This window comes from Macaca thibetana, chromosome 12 (assembly GCF_024542745.1).
Source record: "Macaca thibetana thibetana isolate TM-01 chromosome 12, ASM2454274v1, whole genome shotgun sequence".
Lineage (NCBI taxonomy): Eukaryota > Metazoa > Chordata > Mammalia > Primates > Cercopithecidae > Macaca > Macaca thibetana.
Window position 1 is genome coordinate 84,401,916 of NC_065589.1, and position 23,443 is coordinate 84,425,358.

At 35.8% G+C, this 23,443-nt stretch overlaps 1 protein-coding gene across 13 annotated transcripts in view; it reads right to left on the bottom strand.

The window, feature by feature from the left end:
• The window catches only part of PKP4 (plakophilin 4), a 228,486-nt gene that overhangs the window by 88,731 nt on the left and 116,312 nt on the right, over nt 1-23,443 (bottom strand). For 12 of the 13 annotated variants that reach the window (XM_050751610.1, XM_050751609.1, XM_050751612.1 and 9 more), the window contains exon 3: nt 15,947-16,059. In XM_050751610.1, the coding sequence (XP_050607567.1) occupies nt 15,947-16,059 (113 nt within the window). Of the gene's footprint in view, nt 1-4,756; nt 4,832-15,946; nt 16,060-23,443 lie in introns of all 13 variants that reach the window. The other variant, XM_050751617.1, reaches the window with a different exon arrangement.

A 23,443-nucleotide genomic window follows, 5' to 3' on the forward strand; every position in this document is an offset into this window, starting at 1 on the left:
ATACTATTTTCTGCTAGAATTGCATAAAAGTATCTACATCTTATACTTGTAAATAAAGCAGATGCTGGTAAAGAGCAAGAAAAGGGCCCTGTTTTTCTATTTGTTCTACATGAGACTGGGCACAGCATTAACATGGGACTAAGCTGTGGCAGTCTGTAGTAAGAGACAAGCTGGGATACAAAACCCTTGAAATTCATAATTACAAAGAGTTTTATTTGATGCATACAATTTAATTTTGTACATTATTTCATATTTTAGGTGCTTTGAAAAGCCTATGTAAAAATTTACTTAAAAGGAATTTTAAGCCGAAATTTGTAATTAAACACTTATACCTCCAATCACTTACACAGAGAGTTCTTTGCTACTCATGTAAAGGTACTGTCAAATCTGGTGTGTGTCTAAAGAATGATACTCTCTATCTACTGATTATCTGGAGTAAAGATTTTTAATTTTTATAAACAGTAAAGTTCCTTAAATTGCCAAAAAAATTAATCATAAGTGTGAAAAGAGAAAGCATAATATACTTGTTAAATTTCTGCTTTGCTTTTTGACAAAGAAAGGTTTCTCTCTGTGACAGCATTTTCAGCTCTTGATTCATGGACAAGCAACATGAATAGCTGTTTTAGTGCAGAAAGAGGAATGAATTCACACGTGGGACAGTCCACAGACCCAGGATTATTAATAACTAACCTGGAAGAAGAGTGGACCCATAAGGAAACAGACAATATTCTACATAGTAGATACTATGTTTCTATGTAGTAAAACATCTGGATCCTAGAAAAGTGGTTCTAGAAAGGTTTAAATACCTCTGAAAACTCTCATGGATCCCTAATTTGTCCCACATCCCCTTACCCACCACTCTGGTTTCCTACTCTTCTCTATTTATCACCCACATGTTCCTAACTACTGCTGTAGGGGAATGAAGCAGAAAAAAGCCTAACAGGATGAATAAGGAGGAATGATGATAATGACAATGGAGGGACAGGGTAAAGTCTCTTAAAACAGCATTCTTGATAAACAGTGCGGATCCATAAACACTGATCAGGAGTTGAACAAGTAACCTTCAAGGCAAACAGAAAAGGTAAGTGGTTGGTCAAGACTGCCTTAAATTTCTAGCTTTAATGTCGAGGCTTCTTTTGAGAAACATGAATCCAAAAAGAAATGCCAATTTACAACATACCAGAGGAGAGGTTGACTAACTTTATCTTTCTTTCCCTCTTTTTTCTCCCTGTCCCATTCATTGCCATGAGTGAACATCATTGATAGGAAAGGCATTACATGGTATGTGGAGCGTATTATGTAAATTTATAATGTCTACATTGTAAAAGTTAGAGCTAATAAATGGTGTTTGTTTAAATATTCAACAAGTTTATCACTCAGATTGTAAGACATATAACCATACTAATTTTATAAACATTGAAATTATGGTTAATTTTTAAAATGCAATTTTAGTCAGAAAATTAAGATCTGAATCACCTAACATTTTAAAAACTGCTATGCAACATTTAAAATATATACAATAAAAAACAGTATAACAAACACTCTGTATTTATTATCCAGCTTCAACAAGAAAGTGAACATGTGGTCAAACTTATTTCATTGACATCTTTATTCTACATTATATTCTCTACATTACTGGATTGTTTTGAAGCAAACTCAAGACATCTTATTACTTCAGTAATACTTTAAATGTATCTTGAAATATAGATACTTTAAAAAAGAACATAATCACAATAATATTATCACACCAAAAATTAACAGTAAAATTCTTAGTATCAAGTATCTAGTCAGTATTCATATTCCCTGTTTCAATTTAAAAACAGTTGGGTGGTTTAAATCAGGACCAAAACAAGGTCCATATGTTACATTTGGTTGCTATGTCTCTAAAAATCTTTTGATATATAGTTTTACCTCCCCCTCTCTTCTTTTTCCTATTTGAAATAATTTCATTTGCTCTGTAGAATTTTAGCCTGGTTCTAATGAATATAACATTCATTCAGCACAGTATCAACTGACATGTTCCTCTGTCTCCTGTATTCCCCATAAACTGGTATTAATATCTAGATGCTTAAATAATTTTAGGGCAAGAACATGTCATGGGTGACATTACATACTTCTCATTGCATCATATCAGGTGACTAAGATTTCTGGTTGTCTCCCTTTTTGCGATATTAACATAAGATAGATCAGTGCGTTCACATCCTGTCAGCCCAATCCATTCACTGTAAAATTTCCCACTACCTTTCCAGCTGATGATTTTAGTAGCCATTGGTGGTCACTGGTTTGTAACTATTTTGTTAGTGGTTGCTAAGTTCAATTGAGTTAACTTCTAGACTTACTCTGCTTAAACTACTTCATACAATAATATAATTTCTCCCTTTGTTTTATGTTCATAAGAAATATGATATAATACTATTTCAGTTGTCACTTATAAATGTCTTTACTGAAAAGTATTTTGCTAATGTTGTTCAGAAAACAGATATAATTCCACATTTTGTGCTCTGTAAATATTAGTTCTTATATTATGGTTGATAATTTTACTTGAATTTTCTCTGTGGCTGAAATAGCTCTCTTATTGATAATGTAACTCAATCTGGGAAGTAGATCAATCTTTAATTGACTTGGACTGAAGCAAAGACTATGCATCATAGGATCCTAAAATAACTGGCTATTCTTTTTCTACCCCCCCCAAAAAAAAAGTCTAGAAGAAATACACAACACACACACACACACACACACACACACACACTCAAGACATTCCTCTTTAGATTATATGCAGTCTACTAATGCAAACCAAACATTTGACAGTGGTTAAAATGTGTAGGTATTTAATGGAAGTTTTTTTAGCTGTGAAAATCTGTAGTCTACACACTTTTTCCTGCTTCAGTTTTAGAGTGCTTTTCTCCTATTTAATTGTGGAGTAACACAACAGCAGCATAGAAAAATCTATGCAAAAAAGATTAGATTGATTTGTTATTAAATAGATTGTGAAGCCTCAGGGAAGATAACTATAATAACAATTCAGACAATATAAAGTCTGGTAAACTTGTCATGTTTGTCCCCCACTCCCATTCCTAGGCAGACATGCCATGTACATTTTTATGACAAGCTGATTAACTGCTGAAAACGCACTAATGGAGGGCCCTCACTTTTAGTTAGATAATCACATTTTCAGTTTTCTTTCCCATACATCACTGGATTAGAGCTGTGTAGGGTAGTTCTCTGAAGGGTTAAGGGTACATCACACATATTGCTCTTGTTGCTCTATGTCCTTAACCTGCCAAATGGTAACGATAATGAGAGTTTACCACCCGCCTTCTTTTATTTCATCATGAATATTAAAGTGATTAGATGAAGGAATTACAAAAAATTTCCCCCTAAAATAATTAACTGCGCTAAGTACATTAGTGGCAATAGGCAATATATTTTTAAAGGTTGTTTCCTAGAGTTGTTGATTGAACATTTATATGACCTCTTGTAACCTGTTTGTGAATGACCAGGAATAGAAATATCAAGCACTTCAGAGTTTCCAGATAGGAGGCACAAAATAGTGGTAGTGGAGGTGGAGCTGTAGACGAGGACTCTCGCAGATGCCTCTGTACAGCAAACACAACTTTTACCTAGGTAGCATGTGTTTGGAGGGGTGCAGTGGCAAGAAGGAGGTAAATGAAGTACTGAAGTCTTCCCAGCCACTTGAGACTCCAATGGAAAAGCAAGAGAAAAACACTGTCTTTAGGGGAAAATGTCATCCTCATGTTAGATTCAGGTGTACAATAAATAAAACCAAATCAAAGCAAAACACACCACCACCGCCAAGACCAAAAATGAAACCCTACTGAAGAGTAAGAGGATAACATGCACAAAACATTTACTATCAAACTGCAAATTACATAATAGGTGTTGAACGGCTGTTGTTCTCTTTCCTATACTATAATTATAAAAAGGGATTTTACCGAAGGGTATGATGATCAAAGATACCAAGGTAAGGCATCCTGGGATAGAGCTAGGAGAGCCAGTGCAACCTCATCAACAGCATTCTTCACAAAATTAAAAATAATAAAATACAGGCATACATTTTATGCTGCTAGAAAGACACTTTATCATCTGGTTTAGTTACGCACAATGGTCCCTTGCTGATAGAAGGCAAATTTCTAAGCTTGTATCTTTGTAGCTCTAGAAAACAGCAACAGCTAAGTATTTGGTGAATGAATTTAGAAAAGACGTCATAAATACTTGCAGAAAAAAACAAATGCAGAGTCACTAAAGAAAACGTGGAGATAGAAACTGAGAGTAACGTCAGTATAATCTGTTTGGGCTTTCACCTACCCTAAGTGGCAGGTTTGGATAATTTGAGATTTATTATTATATTATATATAGAGGGTTATTTCTTCTACATACGTGTCACTGTACTAAAATGTTCATATTCTATAAATAGATCAATATGGTGTACTTTGTTCTACAATGTACTAGGATCTGTACTATTTTAAGAAATATATCCCAGAGTTATTTTAACTTTAAAAAACTAATGATAGAACCAAAAACAACAAGCCAAATTACTCATTAGAAAAATGAGCAAACATGAACAGCGGAGGACACTCAAATGGACCATAACATATGAAAAGATATTCAACACCAACAGCAATTGAGAAAATGCAAAGTTAAATGAGATAACGTCAGTTTGGCAAAAATTAGACAGTTCAATATTAAACATTGGCAGAAAGAAAGAAGGAAAGAAAGCAAGCAAGAGAAAATGAACCTGGAACTTTTTTACACTGCTCAAGGGGGTGCAACTGTTGAGCTACTTCAGAAAGCTGCTTCAAACCAGCAAGATCTAGAAAAATTAAAAATGTACATTCATTATGATCCAAATAGTCTACTTTTCATTATATATTTTCCATAATCTTACACATGTGAACCAGGATATATGTTCAAAAATGTTCACTTACAGTATTGTAAAACTTCAACAATGGAATGGCTAAACAGTTTAATGTCTATGATATAAATATACAAGAGCAGTTAAAAGAATGAACTAGATTTACACACATCAATGTGGCTGGATCTCAAATGGAAAAAATCAAGGTGCACAATGACACATAAACCACACCTACCATCTTTGATGTTAAAAAAAAAAGCAACACAAAATATTGGTTACACAAGTGTTAATATATATGTATATAATATGTAAGTACTGTATATGTATTGACATAAAAGTATACAAAGTAATTTGAAACACTACACACTAGTGGTTAGCTATGGGGAAGAGAAAATGTGGCAAAGGGGACTTGAATTTTATGTTTAATATTTTTTATAAAAAATGAATTTTTAATAATTTTTAATTACGGGATGTGAGTACTTACATTTTCATTCTATTCTCTGCACTTACAATTTTTAACATTTCTCAAAACAAAGATTTAAAAACACAGATAAAGGGAAAATAATAATAGTAATAAGAAAATACAGGATTTAAGAGCATTGTTGCTTTTATGAGATGGTAAATGTAATTACTAATTCCTATAAAGCAGTGAAAGCAAATTTGTTCAATCATCTTGAAATATCCTGTATAACTGATTAAAGTACTTTATCAATATGTACACGTAATTTCAAAAACTAATGATGAAGAGTAAGGGCTAATATTATAATTCTTATTTTGATCCAATAATTCAATACTGCTAAATAACTTAGTAATATAATTATAGAAAGTGAACTATGAAAATTTACAGAAAATGAAATACTGTTTTAACTAAAATTGTTCTTTAAAAGATAATTAAATAATAGCATGATATACATATTTTAGATGTATGGGCTTCTGAATTTTTGAGAGTATTAGAAAAATTAATACAGCTGAGGTGCCTCCATTTTAACCACATATATTAAAATAGTGTTAAAATAATCTGAAACATTTATCCTATTAACCTGATCTTTTTTGTGGTTCTTCCTAACCACCTTATCTATTTGACATTTAAAATGCTCAGTCTAAGAGACAGGTAATTTATTTTGGAACACTTATTTGCTGTGATTAAAACGTTGTGTAGTACAACATTCTAGGTTCAAAAAAGATTCTATTACTCATGAAAGGTATCTTGTTTAAAATTCTACATGGTGACATTTTTAGCTTAAAATATGTTAGCTTACTGCAATACTGGTTGAAATACCTTGGGGTCACATGTCCTAGGCAAGACTTAGTTACACTAGTTTAATTCACACGTGTAGAGATACCTGTCACCTGGATTTGTATGTCCCAGTTGAAATTGGCTTGTGACTGGAATGGCAATGAGATATCATAATTAAAAATGCCTTCTGGAAGAACTGTGTTGAGCAAACTGCTTCAGATAAACAACTTCTGTAGAGCTGCAGGTCAGCTTTGACTCATTTGGTAGCTTTCAGATGTGGAACTCTTTACTGTGTTTACAACAGGAGTTGCATCACGAAAATGCAATGTTACCAAATTTGCTCATAAGAGCACCAATTTAATAACTATTCACCATAAAGATCCCAAGGGTTTCTGGTAATTATACTGAAATATTCAACAGTTTAGTCTTCATTTAGTCTGAATTAGAAATGAAGTTAGGGAGCTTTAGAATATTTGACTATTAAGAGAGCCACTAGTGACCAAATACACTAAAAAATTAAAACTAAATCATTACAGCCAACTAACTCACCAATAAACAAGCATTTACTAAAACAGGAAGCAAAGGAGAAAGGAAAGGAGGCAAGCCCACATGAGATAGTGGGAGGATGGGTGGACAGGCCAAGGGAAATCTCCCTTTGCTCCTGCCGCCTCCAACTTAAGAATGTCTAGAGTGAAGCTCTTGATATTTTTCCCCTCTTAAAATTCAATACCCAGCAGCACTATTCATAATAGCCAAAAACTGAAAACAACCCAAATGTACAACTGATGAATAATAAACAAAATGTGGCATATCTACATGATGGAAATATTATTTGGAAATAAAAAAGATGAAGTACCAATACATGCCACGACATGGAGGAACCTGGAAAATTTCATGCAAAGTGAAAAATGCCAGACACAAAAGACCACAAATTGTAATGATATCATTTATTAGAAATGTTGAAAATAGGCAAATCCATAGATACAGACAGAATAGTGTGGTTCTCTGAGGATAGGGAAAAGGAAAAAAGGGGGAGGCTAGAGGGTTTTTTTTTTGGAATGATGTTTCAAAATTAAGTAGTGGTGATGGTTGCACAACTCTGAATATACTTAAGAACACTGAATTGTACACTTCAAAAGTATGGATTTTATGGTATGTGAAATGTATCTCAATAAAATAGTTACTTTATAAAAAGCATGCTCAGGTTTTGCCTGGTGAGAGCACCGAAGGTCAAAGGGACAGAACTTTCTCAAACATTCTCCTAAGTGGTATATTAAATAAGTAATAAACTGTTAAAGCACAAACATTCAATCTATTCAAAGATTCTTCATGTTTTAAAGAATATATTATTTGAAGAGGCTGATTTCTCAATGACTTAAAAATATTCATTGAAGAAAAGATTTGAACCACAAAAAGGCCTTTTATGCTGCTGTCAGCCCTAAAACATTTTTAGAATTTTTAGTAATATCAATTGAAACCTGATGGGCATCTGCAGATGACCCGATCAAGTGTAACAAATAAAAAATCTGAATGGCAGTGGGGAATCAAATCTTTTCATTAAAAAAAAAAAAGTTCTTTTCTTAAGTGGTAGTAAGAATACTATTTGTCAAAACTGTATGACCTTTTTGAAATCATAAAGAATTCTATTTTAGCAGAGCTTTAAACTAACTAAAAAAGGGAAGATAATCTTAGGAAGACTGTGAAGTTATTTAACTTCAACATTGCCACCATTTTCCTAGTACCAGCAGCAGCCAGTCAAAGAATGAACAATGTGAAGGGACCAACTGCTTCTGAACGGGATAATCAAATTTCAAAATCATTTGCAAAAAGCAAAAATGAAAATCTAAACTGTGATTTACTTCCAAAAGTTGCCATTAATATTTTCTACAATTATGAAAAGGCCCAATTTTTAAATATATATTTTTTACTTCAATATAAATCAAAAGTTAGGGCTTTGTTTTAGTAAGGAGACAAACTACGATTTGTAAAATCAAATATTTGGAACCAATTTATGATGTACAAAGAAATAAACTTTCTCTTTCACCATTTACAATTTATTGAGAAGTAAATAAAAAACAAAGAAGAGATAACCAAGATGAGTTTCTGGGAAACAGTAACATTCCAAGTCTGTTGTCAAGAATAGTTATAGTTTTGAAATTCTTTACTATAAAATTTCAGGGATAGTTTCTAGAATTCTAAGATGATCATATTTTATTTATGAAATTTTCAATTCTAACTATATACTTTTAATCCTTCTAGTTTTTATTGTTTAAATTTTTTGTAGAGATATGGTCTCACAATGTTGGCCAGGCTAGTTTCAAACTCTGGCCTCAACTGATCCTCCTGCTTTGGACTCCCAAAGTGCTAGGACTAAAGGCATGAGCCACTGTGCCCGGCCTATCCTTCCAGTTTTGCTACACAACAAGCTGAACCACTAGTGTAACTTCTCTGCTTGCGTGATATGTGAACACAGACCATACACTGTACACTGGAATGCTGAATTTATCTTGCAATATTTCTCCTGGCCGAATCTTTCACTAGTATGCACCAGCCACTGGAAGGCTGCACTGGTCTCTAACCTACTAAGTTAGCATCCCTAGGCCCCAAGCTATTCAGCACTTGGGAATTCTGCTGGCACATGGAAACCATTAAATTTGATGTATGTGCTTGGCTGGGGAGCCAATGGGGCAAAGCTACCATCTGTGGGATTATGACTGAACACCTCTAAGTCAGAATCCCTCCCAGGCAGAGCCACACAGCAGGGCCATGGACCCTCGGTTAGCCTCGAATACTGGTCTCATCATCCCCGCCAGCAGGCCACTTGGACGCGCGCTGGGACCCCGGTGTGGAGAGCCCCTGGTCCTGGGAAAGAGAGTGTGGCTGGAAAGGCGGCTGCCCACTTACCCATCATGCAACGCATGTTGGGAACCTGGCGCTAAACCATTTGGACAACCTGTTTCTGGGGTGGGTTTCGTATGTAGCAGAGCAGCTCCCTCACTTTCACTGTGATCTATTGAAAGTCTGCCCTCGATACAACGGCTTGTAAAAAGAAGAAAACAGAAAATATAAAAATATAAGAAACAAACAAACAAAAAACATAAAAAAAGTTGTTTAAAGAATATCCTGGCATACTAAAGCAGGACATTAGGAACAAGATAAAAAGTTACCTGTAGGGAATTACCTCAAAATTAAATTTAAATTTAATTTTTCAGAAAGTATTTTTTGAAGATAAAGAAATATAGCAAACTTTTAAAAGTGGTTGCCTCTTTTTGGGGGGTTCATGAAAATGTTCTATATGTCAGTTGTGGTGGTGGTGGTCATCACACAACTGTATGCCAAAAGTGCTAGTAAAGGATTGTAAAACTACACTACAAAGGGTTGATTTTTATGGTAAGTAAATCACACTTCAATAAAGTTGACTTAAAATGCATAGTAGTTATCTCTGAATGGTAGAATCATGAATTTTTCCCTTTATACTTCCCTGAACTTCACAACTTGTCTAAAAGGAACATCATTTAACTCCATAATCAATAAAATACAGCGTAAGAATAAGGTCTTGTCTACACCCTTGCCTGTTCCAGTGTCCTTAGAGTGTAGGCATAAGGTGAAGTCCTAGGGGGAGTAGATGGCTACAGAATCCAAGTGGGCCCTGTAATGTGGGCTATTGGACCCTTTTACTCTCACTGTGTCCAGTGAAATCTCAACCCAACTAATGTGAAAATGATACCCCATCAATGATATATTGCAGGGAATAAAAGAACAAGTCCCATGCTCATCAAAATTTGGATTTGAAGGATGTTGCTTAGCCCGTGGGAGACAAGAGATTTAAAGGACATATTTCCCTCTGAGGATTCTGTGCCGTGAGATTTCCTAAGACAAGCTGTACATACCCCAGCATCCCCTGGGAGTCATTTCTGTTGCTAAGACGTATATACTATGCACCTGCACAATGACAGGCAATACAGGCCATCTCACATCTCAGCACTCATTGCCATCCATGACTCTAAAAGGCTCTACAGACAGAAACAGTCATGGTAGGCTGCCTGCTTAGTGGACCTACAATTGATTCATCTATCTACATATGCTAAGTATTATCCTGGAGCCAAGCTGTAGCGTCAGAATTGGCCCCTGGAGAATTACTTTTAGTTAAGGTGTTATTCCATCCATTTATATTCCATTTAACAATGGAAGAAAGAGCCCTATGAGCTTGTTTTTGTAATTTACTAGAAAGAGACCACTGAGGACACTGCTTGCCTCATCATACAGCGGTATGTTAATGGGGACACACAGGAGAAACCACTTAAGCCTCAGCCCCAGGAACGGTGGATCCTCCTGAGCAACCTAGTTTGTTTTTCTCTTACAGACATGTGAACTGTGGAATTCATTAGTGTTTCTGTCTTTAGCATGGCTATTAGGTCACTCAGAGCGAATGTGGCATGGAAGGTTACAACATACATTTTGTGTACCAGTTTAACCTTGGCTTCATCTTATTTTTCTAAATTTTATCTTCTTTTTGCCCTCATTTCCTTTTAGTTTTTGTATTTTGAAAGGTGTTTCAAATACTTTTGGATGAGGTGAAATACTGAATGCATCAGTAACTATAGCATACTCAGAACAAATGCAGAAAAGTTTTTTCTTCCCTATTAACTGGTTCCTTTCAATGAGGTGAAATATAACTATACTCTACTCAATATAAATGCAGACAAACTATAACTTCTTTATTAATTCATTACAAAACCAAACTTCAATGAGGTGAAATATTAAATACACAGATAATATTATCTGCACAGATAACTTTAGTGTACCTGGTACAAATGAAGAAAGGCTACAACTGGTCTGTTAAACAAGGCCATAACCCATCTTCAGGGCTTTTCAAGGTTGCAGCGATTATTTCTGGTCTGATATATCATCTCTTGATACAGGCTTCATCAATCCCAGATGAAAGTTCATTAAAATATATTGAAAATGTGAGTTTTATTAATTTTTTTAGAAGTAAATAAAACCAATGGAAAAGTCATCAGAAATGAGGTTTTTACCTTGTTGGGAAGACTACTACTTCTAAAGAGTCATTAATAGAAAAAGTAAGGAATTTTATCTTAAGATTTTTAAAATGTTCTCAAGAAGGCATACTGCAAATAAACTGCCAATGATTATTATGCAGTTCACATTTTTGGGACACTTCCTGACAGGTGCAAATGTATGCAGAGGACTAGTTTCCACTTTTAAAATGGAAACATATTCTGGCATGGGTTAAAAATGAATCTTTGATCCTACAAGTGTGAGGCAAACAAAGTACTCACTATTAGAGCCACTCATTCGGGGAAGAGGATTCCACAGTTTATCACAACATAAGCATAATTAAACAGGTATTAAACAGGACCTCATGCCACTGCTGCATCTTTCTTCACAGGGTGAGGCCAATAATGACAAAAACTTTGGATGGGTGAAAAGGTAAATAAAAACAAATCCATTTTGTTTTCCTTTGAGTCATTACTGTCATCTTTGGACCAGGAAAAGTAAGAAAATCTTACAGATCACCTTACCAACTCTGCCACAGGATCCAAACACTATGAAAGGTAACTGGTGATCAAATCCCCCATTTTGCTGATTAAACTCATTCCATGCAAAAACGAACTGAATCAAACAGAAGCTTGATGGCCCAAAGCAGCAATTCCACTTTTAATTGCTATTTTTTTAGCAAATTGGAAATGGCAGACAGGAAAGGGGGCCTGGGTCTGAGAGCTAATTTCTGTTCTTCTGTATCCCTTAGATTCTGGTTCCAAGACTGACAGTTGGCATGCACTGGAGACGCAAGGGGGATCTCTCAAGTGACACAATAAAAAAAACCCTTGGCTCCCCTAATGGCAAAGCACCTTTACTTGATGTGCCTGAAGCATCCTGGACTTAAGGTTCATTATCCATTCAATGATCATTTGGCTGGGAGCCCATCTGCTGAGCGCCAGGCTCTGTGCCAGGGCCATGGGGTTGGAATGGGCCTTACGACCTGTTGAGCAGCTAACATGCACAGGGAAACAGTGATGGGAATTCAGATGAAGGAGGTGACTTTTCCGGAGAAACTTGAGAAAGGTTGTAAAGAAGGGTAAGCATTTAGTTGGGACATCAAAAATAGATGGGAATTCAACATGAGAAGAAAGTAGGGCAATCCAAGTGGATCAGTTCCCATTCCAACCACGGCTCAGAGATCACTGAATGAAGAAACCCACCTTACTCATAACCCTTAAAATTTCATAATAGATTCCTATCTGGCTGCCTGGCCTCTTTATTCTGTTTTACACACTGCACTCTGAAAAAAGGAAAACTTCCAATAACCATCACCACCACCAATAACAACTTTCAGTAGGTCTCCTTGAAAGATCCAATAAAGTTCTTCACAATTAAATGCCAGCTTCACCTTTCCAATTTCATAAGGTCCTTTTAGGGCATATCGTAGACACTGAGCCTCTTAGTGCTCCAGGACGACTGTAATGTGGGATCATATATGCCTCGGTGTACATTTTCCTCCTTTCCCTGGTCAATCCCACTCCCATTTCTGCATGACCCATTCATTCACCTGACATTCACTGGTCGTGCCATAGTCACATACCAGGCACAAATGCCAGGCACTGAGAACCAGAGAGGAACCACAAAAAAGAGTCACTGACGGAAACTACTGCCCACAATATGTATTTTACTTAGAGATTTTTAACAAACATATGGAATTAGCCAGCTGAATGATATAGCCTTAAAATTATTTAACATTTTAAAATTAACAAGTCCAGAACATCATCTAATAGCCATGCATATATCAACCACTCCTTCATTTAACAGTTGTTAACATTTTGTTATATTTGCTCCAGATGGCTCTTGAATAAAACGCTACAGATTCAGTGAAAGCCTAATTCCTAGTATCATCCTCCTTTCTTCCTTTCTAGAGGTTCCACTATCTTAAATTGGTGTCATTCCAAAATATTTCATACTTTTACTCCACATGCATACACTGAAAAAAACACCAAGTACTGTTTAATTATTATGCAGTATTGCTATATATATATTTTAAATTGCTCATAGATTATATCCTCCTATAGTTATTCTTCTGCAACTTACAGCTTTTCAAGTCTGTTTTGCAAACACGTCCATGTTGATACACGTAGATCCAGTTATTTCATTTTAACTGCTCTAGAGTTTCATTTTAACTGCTTTAAAGTGTACCTATTAACAGTTTATTTTCCATTTCTGTCCAGAAGAATAAGTATATTCTTTGTAATTTTTACTTTTGCAAATGATGCTGCAATGAGCACCCTTTGTATTTCACTGTGCACACCTGTCAGACTTCCCCCAATGGTATCCAGTTCTTGGGAGTGTGAAACTATTCTTTTGCTCATTGATTCTTTCACTGATGGTCAAGTTTATGATATGTATTTCAATGCATTTATTTATTTATTTATTTATTTTTTTACAAAATCAGAACTAATTCAGAAATACATGATGAACAAAGCACAGTGTGAAACTGTCCTTCCTACCCTCTTCAACACATCTTTTCTTATTTTTGTACACTCAGGTGCTATAATCTCTCATCTGGATTCCTTAGCTCTAGTGAAGGTATTTGTGTGTGTGAATGGTTGTTCAAACTGATGTTTCTGTGAGAGGATGAGCACTGACAAGTCCTATCCTGTCATCTTGCTGATGTCACTCAAATTTGTGTTTTATACTATCTCACGGTGAGCTCATCTTTAATGGTGCCATTTTCTCAGCTGGGGACTCCTGAGCAATGTGGATAGTTACATTTGGGCTCCAAATCCACATATGGTAGAAGCCTGGGGTTTGCTAATCGTGGGGTCCTTTAAAGGACATGGCTTAGTACAGTAATCTTAAGTTCAAACATACCATCTTGAGCTCACACAAGACTTCATTCTTCGGCTCCTATATGGGTATAAAACCCACCTCTAGTGCTTACTTTGAGGTTTGACAACTGTTCTAACATCTCCTAGAGGTAGCTCAAGCTTCTGGCTCTGGCTTTCAGTGCTCTTTCTAGTTTCGACATCTGGGGATTTTCCCTCCTCTTCTGCCATTTCCTCTAGGTATTGGTCTTTATTATTGATATACCAAGTATTACTAGGAGTTTATCAAGAGAATTTCTATTTTAATTTAGTTGGTAATACTGCCAGAATAAGAAGTACTAACAGAATTCTGTTAAATGTTGAATCACTTTTCCATTAAAATATAATTCTGGTTAGAAAAACAAAACCAGTTGGTTCATACCTTTTAGAAATATATAATACCATATTATTGAGTTTGTGAATTGTTCTTTTTGGTGTTAAAGATATGGATAATTTCTAAAAAATATTATAGAGAATTAAAGCTAATTTTTGTTTTCACAGTTTTAATTTCCTTAACAAATTATTTCATTGGGTATTGCAAAGTCTGAGTTAGAAATTTCTAATTTATTATTTTATACCTTGCTTATGATTCTCTTCCTATAAAAACCTTTCTGGATATTTATAAAATAATTACATAATCTTATATTTGTTTTGTAAAGGTTTCGACGACCTTTATTTATATGCTTTATGCCTTACCAAACATATCAATATACACAACTGTTAAGAGAGATGAACAATTCACATGACTACAACTTACCAGCTCAACAGTTTAATGTTCATACCAACAATCAGTTAGAAACAACAGACAGCATTCTATTCACTAAGAAGTTTTTTTGCCCATGAGTAACACAAGATACTGAAAAGTAGAATAATTATGAGGTTAGAAATGACTGAGAGAAAAGTTATTGCAGGCATGTCTACCTAAGTGTAAGCAGATCAAATTTAAAACTGCAAGCAATGAAAGCATTTTACAGTAGGCTTTATAGAAATATGTAATTATTAAGAAAGGTAGGATAAGCAATGATTTAATTATTTAGAACATGTAGTAATTTTTACAAGAATGATGCTTTTTTTTTTTTTTTTTTGAGATGGAGTCTCACTCTGTCGCCCAGGCTGGAGTGCAGTGGCTGGATCTCAGCTCACTGCAAGCTCCGCCTCCTGGGTTTTACACCATTCTCCTGCCTCAGCCTCCCGAGTAGCTGGGACTACAGGCGCCCGCCACCTCGCCCGGCTAGTTTTTTTGTATTTTTTTTAGTAGAGACGGGGTTTCACTGTGTTAGCCAGGATGGTCTCGATCTCCTGACCTCGTGATCCGCCCGTCTCAGCCTCCCAAAGTGCTGGGATTACAGGCTTGAGCCACCGCGCCCAGCCAACAATGATGCTTTTAAATAGCATGAGAGGTATTTAAATAAAAAATAACAATCATGACTATGTTTTTATAGTAATGCACTCATTTTGTATTTACTATATATGAGTACAGTAAATTATTCCTTATAGTAATTAGTTTGTGTGGTACTTTCATAGAGTTCTAGAAAAACCCAAAGTAAACTGGAGACATTTTTAAAAGTTAATGCAATCTTATTTAGAAATATTTCTTAATTTAAAAAAAATCAATACCAGGTGTTCAAAGAACCAGCCAATTAGCTTTACCAAATAATTAGCAATTAATCCCAACAACATCCATTAACTGTGTGGACATATGAGGAATCTGAAGGCAGCACAGTAGCTTTTGCTACAGAAGCTTGCCAATGCTATAGAAAACATTTTAAGCACAGGACTGAGGGACAGTCGATACAGCAAGAGGCTTCTCAAAATTAGAATAAATGGACATTTTTGGTTTCAAATTCTGGAAGGCAAGTTAACAGTAACAACACTAACAGAATCATTTGCTGCATACAGAACAACTTAATAAGGTATGTAACTTGAGTGTGCATAAAGATGGAGCCATTGGCCCTGTACCTGGTGCTGGCGATGCTTGGTGATTCTGCTCCAAGCCTACATCTTTCTAGCTGACTGGCAACAATCTGCCTTTCCACTTCCAGTTCTCGGGTGAGTCGCTGAAACTGAAGCTCCTGTGATTCAAAGAAATAAAAGGCATATAAGGCTCCGAGGTATGCTGCTCAGGCAGATATATGAAGTAATGTATGTCACAGGAAACACAGGAACGTACCCATAACATATAGCTATGGTGTGGCTTTGTGAAATGCAATTTGTGGATGAAATAAATGACCTATTGATTCCTAGCTTTTTCAAATCTAAAGGCAATAGAATATCAGCCTTTGTTTGGGATAGAAAACATGTAGATCTTTATTTGCCTTTTCTGATTTTGGTTCTAACTGAGGTCTTTAAACAGTACTTCTGCTACAGTGCCTTATTAAAGTTAAGGCTTCCAGAGACCTTACTTAATGTATCTACATCAGAGGCACAGCAAATAATGGCTACTTTTTATATTTCTCATACTATATGTCAGCATAGTTTAAAAAAATGTAAATCCCCATGATCAGAATCACTTTACCATGTTTGATATATAGTCTTTTAATTAATAAAAAAAAATGATTCCAATGCCACAGAAAGTCTTGCCATATTTATCTATAATACAACCAACAAAAATTTGCTGTGTCCAAAAGCAATCATGTGCCACCATGCAAAGGGAGAGAAGGAACACAAGAAATGAAAAAGACTAAGCCATAACATGGAATTTAAAATATATTCAAAAGCTGGAAGAGTGTCTACAGAAATTATATTCTTCAATCTACGTTGCAAAGTGAAGGCAAACAAGTTCTATGAAAGGAGAGGATGTTTTAACTTTATTTGTATTTCTCTCATTGTTAGTTTGATGGGATTTTAATAAGTAGAAAACATGTCATGTTATAAAATATCTAAAGATCAAGTATATTCCAAAGGTTTTAAGCCACAAATAGCATCTCAAGCTCCCCTGTGCCATATTGTCTCCTCACAAGTCTACTCAAAGCAAATGCTGAACTGTAAGTAGCTTAATTTGATGACTGCTAGGTCAAAATACCAGACATATTAGTATTAAATCTAGAAACAATTCAGAAATAGAACGACCTAAAAATATTATTTATGATTATATGTATATATTTGCCATTAAAAATTTTAATTGAAAAGTACATGAACTCCCTGTGAAATCAGGCAAACATGTAATTGCTTGACAGCACTGGCTCTGCAAATTCCACAAGCTATTCTTAGAATAATTTTTAAGAAACAGTTCCTAAACTCCTTACCACCTTCTGATACTGCGAATCCTTTCCTAATGATCCCAGTTGGTGTGGGCGTATTGGACAGGGCCTAGATGAATAATAGCTGGCTCAATAACGCTGTACAATATGATCATAATCGGTAAGTGGGACAATGCTTGCCTCTGCCTAACAATTCTTAGGCTCTTAATAGATGTTCAGTAACAAAAGACTAGATAGACATAAATTGTTCAGAATTCAGTACAAGGCTAAGATCCAATTTGAAAATACTATTATGCTTAACTCACACTTACTCTTTCTTTGCTCTGAAACAGCATCATTTTTTTTTTTTGTGATAGACTTCCATTCGTTCACTTCTTTTACTTACTTGTTATTACATGCATCTTTTCCCACAAGACTGCCTGGTTCTATCAAGCTGGGCCAGGAAAGGACTACTCGGGAATCCCAAAACATTCCCCAAGCCACCATATTACCTTCGTCCTCTGAGTTCAGTGGCTACTAGGGATTGGGAGCTGGAGTATTGTCCTCATTTTGGGATGGCCAAAAGTTACCATATCAGGTATAGTATGAAGATACATTGCAAATAAGAACAAAGAAAAAAAATTCCATTCATAGAAAAAAATTCCACTGTACAGGAATGAATTTTTATCATGTCTGTGGCTGCCTATGACCTTGTAAACAACCTTTCAAGGAAATGGCTGGGAAAGTTCCTGCTTGAAGGCAGAAGTTGGAATTTCCCATATTTCCTTCCCTCAAAAGCACAGACAGGTGACTTTGGCTCTGCCAAGAAGGTACACCCATGCCAGACTGTGATGCAGGTGCTGACAGAGACTCTGACTCCAGTAAAGAGGACACTCATTTTCTCTATTGCCTTCTTGCTGTGCTTCCTGCATTAGTTCTCAAGGTCAAGTTCCTGACATAGAAACAACCTCCATACACAACTCTGTGTGTTTGGTGGCTATAACAATAGTTTCTTTATCTGATCAACTTTGTGGCACAAATTTGGACACCGTTCCTGGAATCTTAGTCTCAAGTCTTGTTCTCCAGTACTTGTAACAAGTGTGGGAATTCACTAATAATCCCTTAATGAATTACTTTTCTGTTTAATTAGCCATGTCAGTGTCTGTATCTTACAACTAGAAACTTTGATCGATGTACCCATAGAAACAATTCACAGTTGTTGAGTTGCTAGGAAAGTCTATACATACATGATGTAGCTATATGTTTTATTTAACATTCTTATGGACTGAGTTAAGTCTACATTATATCCCTCCTGGCGCAGAGCCCATAATATTGAACATCACTGGCTACTTTTATCAAAACCATTCAACCTACTATGTGCCCACAACTTCTCACAAGTAGGACTTCATCAAAGTGCCAAAAGCAGACTATCAAGAAGCTATAAAGTACTGAATCTGTAAAAGTTTAACACCTGTGAATGTTTACAAACGAAAAATATGCTTTCTTGCAAAATTATTACTATTATTCCTACAGAATACAAGTTGCACACACACACACGTGAATGGCACCAAGATGTATGAGTGGGATATCAATATTTGACAATTCAGTCTCTACTGGCTTCTTAGAATGACTGATGATGAGGAGGAGAGCATTATGCAGTCATATGAAAACACATCTAATAATTTCCAAAATAACACTCATTAAGATGATGATGCAGAGACATCATCTATGAAGTTAAATTCTTGTATTTTATCCTCTAAACAAAAAATGTGAAGACTGGTTCTTAAATCAGTATCCCAAACTGGGAATCTAAATTATAGGGCGAGCTTGTATGTTCTTTCATGAGAAGAAAAAAGTTAAAGTTAAAAGCATTTGTCAGTGATTTAGTGTATGAAAATTTCCTCGTAGAGCCTAGCAAAACCACACATGACTTTAGAAAGTCAAGGCTACTAATATGCTTTAAAAATGGAATCTGTTCACATGTGTTACAAAGCTTGTCTTTTATATTTACTTCCTTCCTCTCAAATAAGAATACTGATAAATATTCTTTGAGAGAGAGTTAAGGGAACAGATGAAAATAAAGCAGCACTTTCAGATGAGTCATATTTGGTAGACAGAGCTACACTGCCCATGGAAGCCCAAGGAAGGGTTGGCTGCCCCATCTGCCAGCAGGTGGCCTGTGGTCATCAGCTCCTTCAGGGGTGGCTTGGGTGCAGAGAGCCACTTGCATTCAGGCACTGATCCAGGTAAGAAAGTAAAGACCAGGCCCAGATTTGCTCCCTTTGGCCTTGGCCAAGGCTTTGTCAGCCTGATTTGGAATTCTCCCTTGCCTAATCCTGCTTTCTCATCCCCTCTCCTCCACAGGTGTTGATCCCTGACAAATATTCTGCATGTAAAACTCCATGTCAGTGAGAACCCAACCTGAAACAGTCTTTTTTTTGCCTTCCATTTCTATAATGATAGATTTCTCTCTCCCAATTTAAAAATATTGTGAGACACTTCAAAAATACAGAAAATTATAGACAATAACACAATAAACTTCTGTGAATCTGACCAAGCTATAGCAAACTTTAATATTTTGCTACATCTGCATCAGATGTCTTGTGAAGTAAAACATTACAATTTTATTTTAAAATACAATGAAATCCCTGGTTTCTCTTTCCTACATCCCATTCTTCTCTTTTCTTCCCTCCCTAGAAGGAATCATTACCCTAAATTTGGTGCTTAATATTCACATGAGTATTTTATATTACTACTACACATTTACATATTTACAGAGCCATAAATGGCAACAGATATAGCATTGTTTTATATGTGCACACAATTTATGCCACTGGTATGTTGTACAGGTTTTGCAGATTGCTTTTAGTGCAACATGATTTTGAGATTTATTAACATCAATACATGTAGATCTAGCTAATCTAATTTCACTTCTCAGTAGTATTCCATTGCATAGCTATCACATAATGTCTTTATATGTTCTCACCATGAACCTTGGGTTGTTCCCAATTTTATGTAATCATAAACATTCTGTAAAATAATCTTTCTTGTATAAACCATCTTGTGCACCTGAATCATACTTCTCCAGAGTAAAGAGACCTAGAAGTGGAATTGCTTGGTCGAAAGATACACACATCTTCAGTTTTGCTTGATAATGATTGTCAGGTTACTTTTCAAAGTAGTAGTACTAATTTATATTCCAGCCAGTAATAAATGAGAGTTTCAGCTTCTCCACATTCTTACTGACATCAATTGGTATTCTGGGCCTTAAATTTCTCTTTTCTTTGGTCGTCCGATAGGCATAGAATGCTATTTTGCTTGTGTTTTATTTTGTATTTCCCTGATAACAAACACCTTTTTCCTATGTTTATTGACCAATTTAAGTTTCTGAATCTCATAGGTATCATAACTCTCCGGGAAAATGTCTTCCTCCTGCCAGCACCCAGGGCTGTCCTCTTCCGTGGGACAGATTTCTTATCAGTTTTAGCCAATGTTGTAGTTTTGGCAAGTTTAGCTTTGGGCAAAGGATCTAATTTGAACCCTCACCTTAGGCCTCCTCAAATGCCTCTGGCATGGAGCTGTCAAATGGCATGCTCAAGATCACCTAGATTTGCCAGATATCTTCAGGGTAAAAGCCAGGTTTATTGCTTAGGATTCTCATTTGCATTTTGCTTTTAGTTTTGCGAGCTATTTCTTTTCTTTCTAGCTTAGCCTTGCTTTAAAAAAAAATTCCAATATTTTATTGAGTATGTTTAGTTTCTTTCAGGGGAAAGACTGGTTAGAATACTGAATCTACAGTATAGCTCTTTCATATTTTCTCTTAATTTCTTTGAGCTGTAGTCAGGGAGAATTTCTCAGCACTGCCTTCAATTCACTATTTCTCTATGTGTCCCGTTTATGGTTTATTTCATCTACTTAACTTTTTTTTCAAAGACAGTATTTTCCATTTCTGAGACTTCTTATTAGTTCTTTTTCATGTCTGTTCCTGCATGGTCATTGGGTGTGAAATCTCTTTCTTCTTTTATTTTCCCTTCCTGTTTAGGTTGACTTTTACTTCAACTCCCAAGTTACTCAGTTCTAAATAAGGCTTTAAAATTGTTGATTACTGTGTTTCTTTCAAGTAGAAATACTAGGATACTGCACATCTAGTCACAAGGGTACCGTTTTCCTTCTGGTTTTCAGAAACCCCAGGTAGCTTTCAGAATTAGGTCTCTGCACTCCCGCTCCTTTGATAAGCAGGAAGAGCTCCACTCTTGTTCAAGGCTCAGTCCCTTGAACCATTTTCACTTAACACCGAAAGCAGGTCATACTTCATCCTCCTGTGGCCTCCTAGTCTCTTACCCTCATTAAGTTCTCACGGATGGCCATAGTGACGTATCTCCTGACCCCTTCCAACTGTGCCCTGTGGAAGCCTCATTCCAGTTTACAAACTCTCTATTTACAAACTCTCTATCTTTTTTTTTTTAAATTTATTATTATTATACTTTAAGTTGTAGGGTACATGTGCATAACGTGCAGGTTTGTTACATATGTATACTTGTGCCATGTTGGTGTGCTGCACCCATCAACTTGTCATTTACATCAGGTATAACTCCCAATACAAACTCTTTATCTTTTAATCAGAATGTTCTCCACCTCTGAGTTACTAAGAATACTCTCCACTTTCAGGCTTTAATTGAAATGTAGTTCTTTCTTGAAAATACTGCATTTTCCTACAACCCTCTCTGGTGAAAACTATGAATTCCTCCACACCCCAAACCCGAGATGCCTTGAAGAGGGGAGAGGAGAGATGGTGTGCTCCTGGCTCCTTACCACCTCTAATTATTAGCATAAAGTGGTTCATAATATTCTTTGCTGTCAGTATATGTTATATAATTGTTCTCATTGTCAGTAGGATCTGCAGTCATATCCCCCTTACATTTTTGATATTAGTAAATCATGTTTTCCTTTTCTTCCTAATCAGTAAAGACCATTATGCTTCCAAAATATGTGCAAAAGCTCATTGTCTTTTGAGCCTCCAGCCATCTAGCTCAGTTGTCAATTTGCATCATTATGTGGATTTACTTCAAGTTAGTCCAGCTGACTAATTCAGGAGTAGCTGCAATAGCTACTACAACTATGATGACGACAATTAAGAAACAGCAGTAGGCGCTCATTTCAGACCATCAGCTTGACAACTCAACTCCTGCCCCCACATTCACACTAATCCTCAGTTCTCCTCCAGGCTTAGTGGAGGGACTGTCCCTTTCTCATCCAAGGCTGGTCTCTGCATGCTCTCCTGCCTCCTCCAGAATCTTGCTTCTCTCTGGAATCCTCCAAGTTTCATTCAGTCTAACGCTCAAGTTTTTCTCATCTGAGAACATACCTTCTTGATTATAGGACTCCTCAGTCTGTTTCTTTCTCCTCTGACCTATATTATCTCTTTCATTGAGTATTTTTCTTTAAACTGACCTCCTTTTTAAGACAGTTTCATTCCAGGTATTGAAGTCATTGAAATCCTGGTTTCCAATGCTTGTATATTTTTCTTAATATAAAATACATAGTAATTTTTAGAAATGTTTATCTGTTTGACAAAAATCATCTCATGCTAGCAGTGTAACACACCAAGAGACAACATACCTTTCCACGACTATATATCTCAGCAGGAAGGTACTTAGTTCCAGTTATATTGAAAGAAGAAAACAGATGGTCGTTATGTGATGGAATTACTGGTTAAGAAAGCAAGCATTTTTATTTCAACTGTTGTTGGTTAAAAAGCTTTGAAAAATATCTACTTTCTGCCTTAGTATACTGAGAGTTTTATATCACTGAAATACTAATTAACACTGACTAGATTTTTAAGATAGAGGGGATTGGGCAGGATTATGTCCTGTACCCAGGACATGCTATAGCATTTCTCCCCATTTCCCATATCGAAAAGATGAGTCAATTATGGTCATGATCATATCTTTGGGCCAAGTTTAGGAAACTATATTAAAAACAAATATTTAAGAACTACTAAGAAATCCCCCAAAACATCCTAAATATCGTCCTGTAACCTAGGCTGGTGCAAAAACCAAAGCAGTCATATTTACAAAGGTCCTTGAACTTCTCATCCTTAAGACAACCAGCAAATTCGACAGAGGTAATCAAATGTCCTATCTACCACAATTTACTTAATAACTGATAGACCATTATTGTCTACTTGGTAATCCCTAAATCAATGTATTACTAATTATAGAAATGCTGGGCATATGATGTCAGTCACCATTGTACTGGCTACCTTCCTTTGTTAGAA